This window comes from Nannobrachium achirus (genome assembly GCF_963921795.1).
Source record: "Nannobrachium achirus genome assembly, chromosome: 4".
Classification (NCBI taxonomy): domain Eukaryota; kingdom Metazoa; phylum Chordata; class Actinopteri; order Myctophiformes; family Myctophidae; genus Nannobrachium; species Nannobrachium achirus.
In genome coordinates, this window is record NC_137813.1 from 69,149,586 (window position 1) to 69,164,257 (window position 14,672).

The 14,672-nt window shown below is 40.6% G+C and overlaps 1 protein-coding gene across 1 annotated transcript; it reads left to right on the plus strand.

Annotated features, from left to right (window-relative positions):
• Window positions 1–233: 233 nt before the first annotated feature.
• LOC308284204 (interferon-induced very large GTPase 1-like) lies at window positions 234–14,645 on the plus strand (the record flags this gene model as incomplete). The annotated part of the gene is made up of 7 exons (XM_080724752.1): window positions 234–305; window positions 1,853–1,979; window positions 2,351–2,388; window positions 7,700–7,826; window positions 8,198–8,235; window positions 10,874–13,940; window positions 14,623–14,645. The coding sequence occupies 7 exons, from the start codon at window positions 234–236 to the stop codon at window positions 14,643–14,645; spliced, it is 3,492 nt and encodes a 1,163-aa protein (XP_080580878.1).
• Window positions 14,646–14,672: the final 27 nt, after the last annotated feature.

Consider the following 14,672-nt stretch of genomic DNA (forward strand, 5'->3'; position numbering starts at 1 on the left):
CGTATATGTTGTGTATACGTTGGCCAATCACATCGCGGATCATACACACATGATACACTACCGGCCAATCACAGCGTATCTGCGGTCTCTTCATAGCTTTAAGGCTGTTTGCACCTTGACTAATTGTATTTTTTACTAACTGTTTTGTAATTTAGCTTAAGTACAAAGGTTTAAAGACAATGGCCTGCTTTCTTAGCGTGACCTCAAAGCTGGGCAATCAGGGATGGCAGATAATGTTGGAGAAGACGTCAACACAACACCTGAACACAAGTCTTCAGATCCCAGCAGCACTGTTCCTGCTCCAAGTGAGACAGGTAAACACCTGCATTCAATAATTCACTGCTTGGATGATACAAAGACAAAACATATTCTCACAACTGAACATGCTTAGTTATTATTAGAACAATCTGTAATTACTAAACGCTTGAACGCTAGAGTCCATATTTTTGGAGAACATTAACACATACACAGCCATTTACAATATGCTTGTGCGCCTATACTGCCAGGAATATTATTAATTTCCAAGTTATGAGTACAGAAACCCAGCAGGCATAACTATGATTGCAGACTGTAGTACACGTACTATACCACTAGAGAGTGCCCAACGATTAGGTCTTCCAGGCCTAGTTCCAGGCTGGACCAGCCTGGACCATAATGGCCGCCTATGGGCGCCGCCATTAGGGGCCGGTCCGGGCGAACGGGAGCGATCCTGAACGCCGTGCACGTCGTGCGCACGCCGTGCACAATCGTTTTTGCTCCTGGGTGACCACTCTGTCACCCCAGCCACTTTTTTCCGAATTAAAATCTGTTTAAATATGGTAAAGTTTGATAAAGAAACGTTAGCTTTCCATGCTAAAAAAAGGCCTATGCTATGTTATGGGCAAACGATTTCCGGGTTACGTCATCGATGATGTCATTTCCAGCGCAAAATCATTCTTTAGACTGAAATGAACCTAGGATGGTCAGTTTTTGCTCTAAAAATGTAAAAAAAAAATACCCAAAAAATCAGAAAATCATCAGCAAGGCGACGTTTGGCGATCTGGCTGCCTCAGCCCCCTCGGAAACTGCTATTTTAACACAATAACATCAATTATTGACATTTTAGTTAATTCTGATGGTCTCTATAAAAAAAGTGACACTTGTGGTGTTACGGGTAAAAAATTATCCCCCCAAATTGTCAACATTAAATGTTTACATGTTTGAGAGAGAGAGACACTTGTCCTCAAGTTGCATTTGCTATCAGGAGTAAAATAAACTTTTGGTTTGTGAAATACATTATGTATAAGGGGTCAATTCTGATCCGTAACACCACACGTATCAGTTTGTTGTTAATATGTGTTAATAATATGATCAATAATTAAGTTAAAAAAACTAAAACAAGTCATTTATTTTTGGAAGTGTGCTCTAATATTAGTCTTTTATAGCCAGATGACATAATTGGCCATTGTCTTCAATATAGGACATGTAATGAGTGAATTGTAACATTTTTATAATTGAAAATGAGCTATATTGAAAGATTTTATTTTTTATTTATTTTTTTGGCCTGAATTAAATTACAGGTTAAATTTGACCCGCTAACACCAAAAGTGTCACCGGTTTTCTAACATAATGCAAGGGTTCAAAACTGTTATAGAGTCACAGACTGTTTAGTTGTCGACTGTTTAGTTGCATAGCATGAGTTCATGGGTTTTGATGTGTATTTGTGTTTGTAGTTTTGAGTATGGTTGAATAAATTAGCATATTGTTTTGTAGGCTATTGTTTTGGTGTATCTATAACAAAAAAGGATTATCAGCCAGCTATATAAAGCACAGTACAATATAAATGTTTAAAGACAATGGCCTGTTTTCTTAGAGTGACCTCAAACCTATTGATGCTGGAAGCTCAGAGATGACAGGTAGTGTTGGAGAAGATGACAACACAACACCTGAACACAAGTCTTCAGATCCCAGCAGCACTGTTCCTGCTCCAAATGAGACAGGTAAACACCTGCATTCAATCTGCTGGATGATACAAAGAACACAACTGAACATGCATAGTTATTATTAGAACAATATGTAATTACTGTACAATTTAACCACTTGAACGCTAGTATCCATATTCTGGGGAGATCATTGAACTAAAATTGCAGATCTATGAGCAAACAACACTTCACACCACAATGAGTTTTGAGCTAGTTTAAAGGCTAGTTTAGCAGAAGAGATGGGGAATAAAGTACGGACAAAGTACAGACACAACCCCAGTCAATTTACTAATTATAAAGGATTTAAATTATTAAACTATATTTCACTAACTCTCAGGAAAGCAAAGTATGTTCTCTGTTCTGTATATTTAATTATACAAATACTGTAGGTTCCATCGATGGGGGTGGCAGCAATAACAAGGATAAGGTAAGATCAACTTTTGTTTTTGGTGTCAGAAGAATGTTAATGCTGCTGGACCATATCTGATAACTTAACTACATGTTTTGCCATTTAGTTTTTAAAGGTCCTATTTAAATAAACAGATGTGTGAGAAGGAAGTGGTTTACATAATTCCATATTTGTTGCATTTTATTGGAGGGTCAATGGAGAATATTCCTGTGTATAGTATTACTAATAGTTACTGTATATTAATACACTGCATAATGTAGGCATGCAATTCCACCGATTTGTATTTACAGTATATAGTTTCTATCAGTGCTATCAGTTGCATTTAGAGCTGTTTCACGTAATGATGAAAATAGACAATCATGCACTGCAGTCACACTTGCAGAAGACCGCACAGACAGCACAGTCGCCGCCAGGCCGCGGTTTCTATGACCCTCTTCCCCGGGCGGGCTAGGCCACGCCATGCCCCGCCACGGACCCTCTGCGCCCGATTGCGGACCCACCGCATGAAAACGACCGCCCGTGCGCGTCCATTTGGTTTCATTTTACGTTCAGGATCTATAGGGGTCTGTTTGGTTACAACTCTCCATCATTTAACAGGAGGCCACCTGTAAACCCCAGCACAGCACTGGTGGTCCCTGGACCACTGTAATCCAGTATCTGGCTTAAAGTCCTGTTCGCAATTTGGTGTTAGGGGAGTTTCTCACCTGAACTGAGTCAGTGGGTCCCTAGACATGAAAAATCACCGAGGTGCTCGTCCGCCATAGTGCCAGGAATGGCGCAATGGCCATATCAAATATGGCTGCCATCGGCTATCATGAAAATCCAACTTTTCTGTTTCTGGGTGTATATGCACATGTAATACCTCTATTTGGACTAATTGTGGTGTGGGGAATTCATTTCTGATATTGTTTTGACCATTTTGGGTGATTTGGACCTCAAAAGGTCATGGTCAAGGTCATTTTGCTATTCGAAGACCGTGGGCCATAACTTGGCCATTGTTAGGAGTAAAAACAGGTGCAGTAGGTCTAAATCAACTAATGCTGACATGTATAATTCATTTCTGACATTGTTTTGACCATTAAGGATCATCTTGTCTTTGAAATATCAATGTCAATGCCATTTTACAAAAACGATTTTGTTCATTACTTGCACTTTTATAGTATTTTTTGTAAGTTTGTTACTATTTTATAGTAAGTTTGTTTTGTTTATAACAAAAGACATACTAGTGAGAAATACAACAAGTAAACATCAACATTTAACTTTAAAGGGGGGTTTTAAATGGGTGTTTAAATGAGCAAATAAGACTATTTACGAATAAAAGTAACAAATACAATTACACAACAAAATCACTCACAAAATTAAATAACAATTTCCCTCAAAGTGCACCATATTGTGATTGTGTGCATGCAAGTATAGTATGAGGTGTTTTTACAGGATGGATTTGTCATTGTTCCATGGCAAAATATGATGCACAGAACTCCATCAGTGTCGAGTGTCTTGCTTCAGACATGGCAGGAGTGTACTAAAGTCAAAGTGCTCCTTCCATCCATCAGAGCTTGACATTGACTTTTTGAGGCAGTTGTCCTTTGGACAAGTATATTTCCCATTCACTTGTCTGGGGACAAAAGTCACTTGTCCGGATAAAAATGTCATACATTGAAATAATAACAAAAGGACGGCTAATGACCCCCTTGCTCCCTCCACTCCATAGTATGGGCACTTGTCCCGGACAACAGGACAAGCCTTTATGTCATGTCCTGTTCCATGTTCCATTGGTTCTAGTCTTTCCTCAGGTTCCTTGGCTGTTGCAAGCAGGTGGCAAGAAATGCGCTAGAAAGGTGCCTTGTTGGTCTCAGCAGTTGTACTTCTCTGCTACCAATACTGTGTCTTGTTCTGTCAAGGTCTTTGCCTCTCCAAAGTTTGTTATATATTGTACTTGGTCAGAAGCCATAACTACATGTTTAATCCTCACCTGGCCCATGCAGTCATCTCCTGTCTCCAAGGCATACAGTATGTACCTTGATCACTGTCTTGGCTAGTGGTGCTCCAAGATGAGACTGCTTGATGCAGTGGAAGTGAGTCTCACCAGTGCCATACTGCTGCCAGATCTCCTTCATCCCCAGTGCTTGGAAATATGGGGTGTAGTATAGCAGTAATGTGAAGGAGACTGGGGTCCGCTCATAGTTCCGACATCCCATTATTCTGACCATTAGGTTAGTGAAGGTTAGGGATAGGCTTAGTTATAATGGAGGCTGTACATGATCAAGGTGTCAGCCTCCTCAATCCTATTCAAGATGTCTGGGATCTCTTCTCCACTAGCGACATCATCAACAGAGACAACAGAGCTGATAATGGTAAATGGACTGCATTTACAGTATATAGCACTCTTCTCCAAAGCGCTGTACAATGTATTTCACATTCGCCCATTAACACACACATTCAAACATACATTCACACCATGAAACCATGCAAGGTGCTCATCGGGAGCAGTTAGGGGTTCGACAAATAAGCAGGAGGCAGCCGTTCTACCTACATCGCCACAAGCTTGAATGGACACCATATTCCGAACACACAGCTGGAGAGATGTTTGTTCTCCTCAGACACCCAGAATTTGTAAAGTTGATGAGGGATGGGTCTGTCGACTCTGTTATCTCTGATGATGAGTGGCTCCCTGCAAAAGGGGCTGGAGGTGAAGAGATCCCAAAGATTGAACTAGATTGAGGAGGCTGTCACCAAGCTGCTGGTACATGTGGAGTCAACTGGCCCTATTATAACTAAACCTACCCATAACCCTAACCTAATGGAGGGCATAATGGGTCGCCAGGATTATGAGTGGACCCCAGAGAGTTGTCGTAGTGATACTTCCAAGCACTGGGGATTAAGTAGATCTGGTAGCAGTATGGCACTAGGTGTGCAGCGGCACATGCTTCTACAGCATCAAGCAGTCTCTCATCTTGGAGCACCACTAGCCAAGACAGTGATCAGGGGACATATGCCTTGGAAACTGGAGATGACTGCATGGGCCAGGTGGGGACTAAGCATGCAGCTATGGCTTCTGACCGAATACAATATCTAACAAACTTTGGAGAGGCAAAGACCTTGACAGAACAAGACACAGCATTGGTAGCAGAGAAGTACAACTGCTGAGACCAACAAGGCACCTTTCTAGTGCATGTCTTGCTACCTGCTTGCAACAGCCAAGGAACCCGAGGAAAGACTAGAACCAATGGAACATGGATGGATGCAAGGAACACTTCGACTCTCGAGGATATGGCTGCCTTGCTGATGGATAAATGGTAAATGGTGCATATATATAGCGCTTTTATCCAAAGCGCTTTACAGAAATTGTGCATTACATTCACCCACACATTCATACACCGGTGGCGGAGGAAACCATGCAAGGCACCAACCAGCTCACCGGGAGCAATGTGGGGTTCAGAGTCTTGCCCAAGGACCCTTCGACATTAACTCAGGGGGAGCCCGGATTCGAACTGGGAACCCTTCGGGAACCCTTCGTGCTCTAATAACGGTTTCTCTACCCCTGAGCTATGCCGCCCCAATATCGGTGCATATTTTGCCATGGAACAATGGCAAATACATCCTGTAAAAACACATCATACAGTACTAACTTGGATGCACACAATCACAATATGGTGCACTTTGAGGGAAATTGTTATTTAATTTTGTGTGTGCTTTTGTGTGTGATTTTTATTTGTCACTTTTATTCGTAAATAGTCTTATTTGCTCATTTAAACACCCATTTTAAACCCCCCTTTAAAGTTAAATGTGGATGTTCACTTGTTGTATTTCTCACTAGTATGTCTTTTGTTATAAACAAAACAAACTTACTATAAAATAGTAACAAACTTACAAAAAATACTATAAAAGTGCAAGTAATGAACAAAATCGTTTTTGTAAAATGGCATTGACATTGATATTTCAAAGACAAGATGATCCTTAATGGTCAAAACTATGTCAGAAATGAATTATACATGTCAGCATTAGTTGATTTAGACCTACTGCACCTGTTTTTACTCCTAACAATGGCCAAGTTATGGCCCACGGTCTTCGGAATAGCAAAATGACCTTGACCATGACCTTTTGAGGTCCAAATCACCCAAAATGGTCAAAACAATATCAGATATGAATTCCCCACACCACAATTAGTCCAAATAGAGGTATTACATGTGCATATACACCCAGAAACAGAAAAGTTGGATTTTCATGATAGCCGATGGCAGCCATATTTGATATGGCCATTGCGCCATTCCTGGCACTATGGCGGACGAGCACCTCGGTGATTTTTCATGTCTAGGGACCCACTGACTCAGTTCAGGTGAGAAACTCCCCTAACACCAAATTGCGAACAGGACTTTAAGCCAGATACTGTATTACTGGTTGAGACCCACTGCTGTAGACTACTCACTACTGTATTTGATCAGTTCATCTTTTAATCCAGTTGCACCAAACTTTAAACCTAGTATTCATTAATCAGGTTTAGTTTTAAAATCTCCTTTTTAATCTTGGTTTTAATTTTCACTGTAAATCTGGATTAATGTTAATCCAAATTTTTTGGCTCAAAAGTGAATAAAAAAGTAACCCATATGATATTAGGCTAAAGAGAGCAGGTTATTCCTGTTTATTAACCTGGCAATTCCAAGATGGTGGACATACCACAAAGTTTAATCCACGCAGAGTGCGTGCGCAATATTTGGGGGGTTTTCCGGGTTGGGTCGGGTATTTTTGTGCGATTCTAACTCAGTTTAACACGGATTGCATTGGTACCAAACACACTTTGCAGAGTGTTATACTAAATTATTTTAAAATGCCCGGCTCAACATTCTACCATACAGCAAAAAGTATGCTCCAATTGCTGAAAATACTTGTAGTCTACCTACAGTAAGGGGGCTGTTAAACAACATTAACAGTAACATTATTATAAACATTAAAATTGTCAACATTAACCATAAATCTACACCAGTGGTTCTCAAACTTTTTCATATCAAGGACCCCCATTTTCCCACGGACCCCCATTTAAACTATGAGACAGGGACGAAGAATACAGTTACGTGTGTGTACACGCGTAACTGTATTACGTGTGTACACACACACACACACACACACACACACACACACACACACACACACACACACAGACAGACAGACGTGAGTGCGCTCACGGTTCACATTTCCGAACGCTACGCAACCAACTCACCACTGACAACAGATCAGTTTTCGGTAGACCGAACAGAACAGTGCATGGTTTTCACGTTAATAAGTTCAGCGGAGTACAATATAAATGTTTAAAGACAATGGCCTGTTTTCTTAGAGTGACCTCAAACCTATTGATGCTGGAAGCTCAGAGATGACAGGTAGTGTTGGAGAAGATGACAACACAACACCTGAACACAAGTCTTCAGATCCCAGCAGCACTGTTCCTGCTCCAAATGAGACAGGTAAACACCTGCATTCAATCTGCTGGATGATACAAAGAACACAACTGAACATGCATAGTTATTATTAGAACAATATGTAATTACTGTACAATTTAACCACTTGAACGCTAGTATCCATATTCTGGGGAGATCATTGAACTAAAATTGCAGATCTATGAGCAAACAACACTTCACACCACAATGAGTTTTGAGCTAGTTTAAAGGCTAGTTTAGCAGAAGAGATGGGGAATAAAGTACGGACAAAGTACAGACACAACCCCAGTCAATTTACTAATTATAAAGGATTTAAATTATTAAACTATATTTCACTAACTCTCAGGAAAGCAAAGTATGTTCTCTGTTCTGTATATTTAATTATACAAATACTGTAGGTTCCATCGATGGGGGTGGCAGCAATAACAAGGATAAGGTAAGATCAACTTTTGTTTTTGGTGTCAGAAGAATGTTAATGCTGCTGGACCATATCTGATAACTTAACTACATGTTTTGCCATTTAGTTTTTAAAGGTCCTATTTAAATAAACAGATGTGTGAGAAGGAAGTGGTTTACATAATTCCATATTTGTTGCATTTTATTGGAGGGTCAATGGAGAATATTCCTGTGTATAGTATTACTAATAGTTACTGTATATTAATACACTGCATAATGTAGGCATGCAATTCCACCGATTTGTATTTACAGTATATAGTTTCTATCAGTGCTATCAGTTGCATTTAGAGCTGTTTCACGTAATGATGAAAATAGACAATCATGCACTGCAGTCACGCTTGCAGAAGACCGCACAGACAGCACAGTCGCCGCCAGGCCGCGGTTTCTATGACCCTCTTCCCCGGCGGGCTAGGCCACGCCATGCCCCGCCACGGACCCTCTGCGCCCGATTGCGGACCCACCGCATGAAAACGACCGCCCGTGCGCGTCCATTTGGTTTCATTTTACGTTCAGGATCTATAGGGGTCTGTTTGGTTACAACTCTCCATCATTTAACAGGAGGCCACCTGTAAACCCCAGCACAGCACTGGTGGTCCCTGGACCACTGGTTGAGACCCACTGCTGTAGACTACTCACTACTGTATTTGATCAGTTCATCTTTTAATCCAGTTGCACCAAACTTTAAACCTAGTATTCATTAATCAGGTTTAGTTTTAAAATCTCCTTTTTAATCTTGGTTTTAATTTTCACTGTAAATCTGGATTAATGTTAATCCAAATTTTTTGGCTCAAAAGTGAATAAAAAAGTAACCCATATGATATTAGGCTAAAGAGAGCAGGTTATTCCTGTTTATTAACCTGGCAATTCCAAGATGGTGGACATACCACAAAGTTTAATCCACGCAGAGTGCGTGCGCAATATTTGGGGGGTTTTCCGGGTTGGGTCGGGTATTTTTGTGCGATTCTAACTCAGTTTAACACGGATTGCATTGGTACCAAACACACTTTGCAGAGTGTTATACTAAATTATTTTAAAATGCCCGGCTCAACATTCTACCATACAGCAAAAAGTATGCTCCAATTGCTGAAAATACTTGTAGTCTACCTACAGTAAGGGGGCTGTTAAACAACATTAACAGTAACATTATTATTATAATTAACATTGATCACCACCAATGGGGATCCTGTCTGTCTGTCTGTCTGTCTGTCTGTCTGTCTGTCTGTCTGTCTGTCTGTCTGACTGACCAGCTCAGTGGCCTTGTGGTTAGAGTGTCCGCCCTGAGACTGGGAGGTTGGGGGTTCAATTCCCCGGCCGGGTCATACCAAAGACTATAAAAATGGGACCCGATGCCTCCCTGCTTGGCACTCAGCATCAAGGGTTGGATTGGGGGGGTTGATCACCACCAATGGGGGTCCAGGGACTACAGATGAAAATTAGCCCACGGCGGGCTAACTCTGGCTCATTTACATTGAAGTGAAAACTGACATGTCCATTAATGAGCACGGTCCCTGTCAAATAAACAGATCTTAACTCTTATTATAAACATTAAAATTGTCAACATTAACCATAAATCTACACCAGTGGTTCTCAAACCTTTTCATATCAAGGACCCCCATTTTCCCACGGACCCCCATTTAAACTATGAGACAGGGACGAAGAATACAGTTACGTGTGTGTACACGCGTAACTGTATTACGTGTGTACACACACACACACACACACACACACACACACACACAGACAGACAGACGTGAGTGCGCTCACGGTTCACATTTCCGAACGCTACGCCACCAACTCACCACTGACAACAGATCAGTTTTCGGTAGACCGAACAGAACAGTGCATGGTTTTCACGTTAATAAGTTCAGCGGAGTTTAACAACTTGGAACAAGTTGCAAATAAAGATTCCTCACTATGTGGCAGTCTCTCCTTCTTTGCCAGCTAACACCTGTCGCCTGTTAGCCCCCAAACAATAATACTGTACACCATGTGAATGGGATTCACCATGCATTTGCCAATGCCATCACCTGAAGGGATATTTCCCATCGCCTGAAGGGACGACCCCTAAATCTAACTTCTGATTGGTTAAGAAACATACAGGCAGAGGCAACCTTCAGAGTGAACCTTCAAATAAAATTACGCTCATTGACCAGCACAACCTTTTCAGACGGCACATACCCAACCACAGACACAAACAAACACTCATTTACCCCCTAATACCCCCTTTTGTTTGAATGAGGTCAATAAAATAGTTATGACTTTACACTTCAAAGACAAAATACTGTACTTTTGACTCCACTTCAATTCTAGGGAGGTAAGGACCCCCGGGACCACAATGTACACAAATGGATTATTTATGATGAATGAATCACTTATATAAGCTCCATTTAAATAATAATTACAATAGTAGGCTACAAGCACACACTGTGATACTAGGTGTTGTGTTGTGAGCTTGTAGATCAGCTGTCTTCAATATGTTTTGACAGATTTTCTTTTCATTTCAAAATTTCAATAAAGTGATGTTAAAAATCAATTTACTTTTCCCTTTGCACTTTGTATGTTTTTCATATCTGATTATACAGTATTAACCAACTTTTTATACCTGTTTTCATGTTCAGATCAGCCCAGAGGAGCGACGTAAAAAAGAAGTGGATGAACTGCTCTGCAGACTTAACCTCAAAGACAAAAAGTTGACAACTGCTGACATTCTGAAAATTGGCCCTTCAATAGGGAGCAACAATATGATAACTGAAAGTGACATGGCTTATACATTCCTTAAGAAGCTGCTGATGCTAGACCATAGAGCCAGATACATCCCAGTAACAGTAAACAGCGCAGAAAAAGATACTCTGGATTTCAACAAGGTTGACACAGAAGAAAGCATGTTAGACTTTTTGTGTGAAGCCGATGTAGACACTGATCATAGCATGAAGAAGCACCATGTCCATCCAATGGATGTTCAGATGGCTGTGTTTCACTGCTCAGATAGCTTTCTCAGGCAGAACATGATTACCAAACTATCACAGTGTCAGTATGCCTTACCTTTACTTGTGCCTGATCCAGTCACTATGGATATTGAGTGTCCTTTGTGGACATTTAGGCAAATAAGAAAATCCTGGAAGGTAACTGATAGTTCACGTGCCATAACAAGTAAGAATATGCCTATTTGTCAAGCTAAGACACCTATGGTGTCGTTTTTCCGCCTTGGTTCAGTGTCATCATCTAAATCTCAGCTGATGAATACCTTAATCAATGACCGTCACAGCACATTCTTTCATAGGAACTGTCCAGGTGCCGTCAAATCTCACTGCCTGATAGATGGCATGGCAGAGATTGCCTGGTACTGTCCTGCTGGAAAAGACAGTGATGACTTTGCTGACTGTGTTGCCTTTTGTAATCTTCATGGAGATGCTCTAACACATGAAACACAGCGTAAGATATTGACTGATAAAGCTTCAGTCAATGTTGTCCTTTTACCTACTCTAGAAAGAGACACCAAATACATGAAATTATTGTCAGACCTTCTTGAGGATCAAAAACCTCTCATTTGTCTCCTTGCTAATAAGGATTCTGTTGCAAAACAGAAAAAAACAGGAAAGTATATAATTGGTCTGAAAGATAGAAATCAGTCAGATGTGGCCAAAGAATTGAAAGGAATAATTAGAAACATTTTGTCAACGTCAGAAAAATCCTTCCAACTTGAAAGCATGGGAAATGTTTCTGGATTTAAAACAGATGAAGAAGACCCTGAATGCCAAGAAGGTAAAACTGCTGCTCTGAAAATTATGGATTTGCTCAAAGGAAAAGAGTTTTCAGAGATTAAAGACATATTTCTGCCATGCCAAGGCAAAACCTTGTGGCATGAGTGGTGTAAAGTAAATAAAGATCTGTACCGCCTCAGAGGAAACATTGAGAAGGACAGATGTGAAAAACAAAAGAAGGGGAAGCAAATACGACAGAAACAATGTAAGAAATCCGCCAGTGAGCTGGTAGAGGAGTTTATTGGAAACCTGAAAAATCTGAAAGAAAAGGAAAAACTCTACTTCTTAAAATGGATTGTATCCTTTCTGGATACCGCCTTCACAGATAAACTTTCTGAAATCAACCAGGCATATGATGCAAAGTGGTCTGAGATCACTGCTTTGAAACAGAGGAGGACACACGACAAGGAAAAGAAAGAGCAAAACAAACCAGATCAGCTGGAGATGCAAAATGAGTTAGAGGCAATTTCAAAGAAACTCCAATCAGCAACTGTTGGAGTTGAGCACATCTTGAGAGAAATAGGACAAATCTATGAAGCCCATTCATTCATTAGTGCTAGTGGTAGAGGAAACTGGTCTCAATACCCTAAGCTGGCTGCAGAGCTTATGATAGCAGGCCACCCAATGGAGCTGATGGATGGAGATGCAGCTCATGTGCCTTTAACATGGATCACTAGTGTTCTAGATGAGGTCATCAAGACACTCGGAGACAAGAGAGTTTTTGTTTTGTCCGTTTTAGGCATCCAGAGCAGTGGAAAATCTACAATGCTGAATGCAATGTTTGGATTGCAGTTTGCAGTGAGTGCTGGCAGGTGCACTAGAGGGGCCTTCATGCAGCTAGTGAAAGTTTCAGAAGAGATCCAGAAAGACAACAAGTTTGACTATGTCCTGGTTGTTGACACTGAAGGACTGCGTGCACCTGAGCTGGCAGGACAGGACACTCATCACCATGACAATGAATTGGCAACATTTGTCATTGGCCTGGCAAACATGACTTTGATCAACATAATGGGAGAGAATCCATCGGAGATGCAAGATGTTCTTCATATTGCTGTTCAGGCCTTCATGAGGATGAAGAAGGTGAAACTTTCTCCAAGTTGTGTGTTTGTCCATCAAAATGTTGCAGATATTGAAGCTGGTGAAAAGAACAAGGTGGGAAAGAGACGCCTACAAAAAGAACTTGATGAGATTACCAAGTTAGCTGCCAAAGAAGAAGTGGTTGATGCAGAGTTCTTCAGTGATGTCATTGCATTTGATGTAGAAAATGATGTGAAATACTTTACCCAACTGTGGGAAGGCAGTCCACCCATGGCCCCTCCAAACCCAGGTTATAGTGAGAACATCCAAGAACTGAAAGCATGCATTATCTCAAAAGCATCACAGTCTGATGGAATGACACTTTCACAATTCAAAAGCACCATTAAAGACCTTTGGAATGCCCTGCTGAATGAAAACTTTGTTTTCAGTTTCAAAAACACACTGGAAATGTTACTGTACAGAAAGCTTGAAGAAGAGTATGCAAAATGGACCTGGTCTTTGAGGGAGAAAATGTTGACAACAGAATACCACCTTCACAACAGAATTGAAAATGGAGAACTTGAAAGAATTGTGCACAATGATCTTGTCAAAGAAATGAACAAGACCCGTGAAGAAGTGGAACAAAACATGAAAAAGTACTTTGATAATGACAGAGTTAAAGATATGCTGGTTCAGTGGAGGGTACGATTTGAAACCAAAATTAAAGAGTTTCACGATGAACTGATGGGAGGATCCAAACGAAAGCTAGAGGAAATTATTGAGCAAAAGAATGCTCGAAAAAAACTGGATGATAAAAAGACAGAATATGAGAATAATCTTCTGCAGAAGAGCAAAGAGCTTGCACGCAAGTTAAAAGACAAGGCAAAGGATGAGAAGGAACTTGAGAGTGAGTTCAATGATGTTTGGAAAGGTTGGGTTAATAACTTAACTGACAGTACTGATGCCATAAAGGATATCAACATTCAAGCGGATGTGAATTCTATCCTTGAAAAGGAATCACACATTCCATGGGATTTTATAAAAAGCCGCCAAGAAATCTGTGATTACAAAACAATATCAAATATTGGTAATTATTCGGAATATGTAACTACAAGCAAGCACCAAGACAGTGAGGAAACAAAAGGAAACCCGGGTAACATACTGTGGAATGCATTCTGGGGCCTTTTTGGGCAAAAGCCTAAAGATGATTCTCATGGTCTTCCTTGTGATGATGTTAAACTGATACAAACCTTCATTGATCGTGTTAAGAAACAATCAATTGACTTAATTAACGGATACCATGTTGGCACAAGAGGCTACAGTATCAGTTACTTGCATAACGTAGCAGACAATGTCAAGAACAACCTGAGAGAATTTGGATTGCAGAAATCATTTGCCATTAAAAAGGAGTTCCGAGTTGACCTTTTACTTCACGTACTATTTGATATTGCAGGGGCAAACCTTTCAAAGTCTCATGAGGAATTCAAGAAGAACAATGATGCACATATTTATTTGGAAAACAAAAAGGAACAATACTATAATGTATTCAAAAGCTCTTGTAAAGGTAACTCCTCTGCCGCTGTGCTTAGTGAACTGCTTTGCAGTGAAATGAAGAAGTCTGCAATTCAGGCTGTTCATG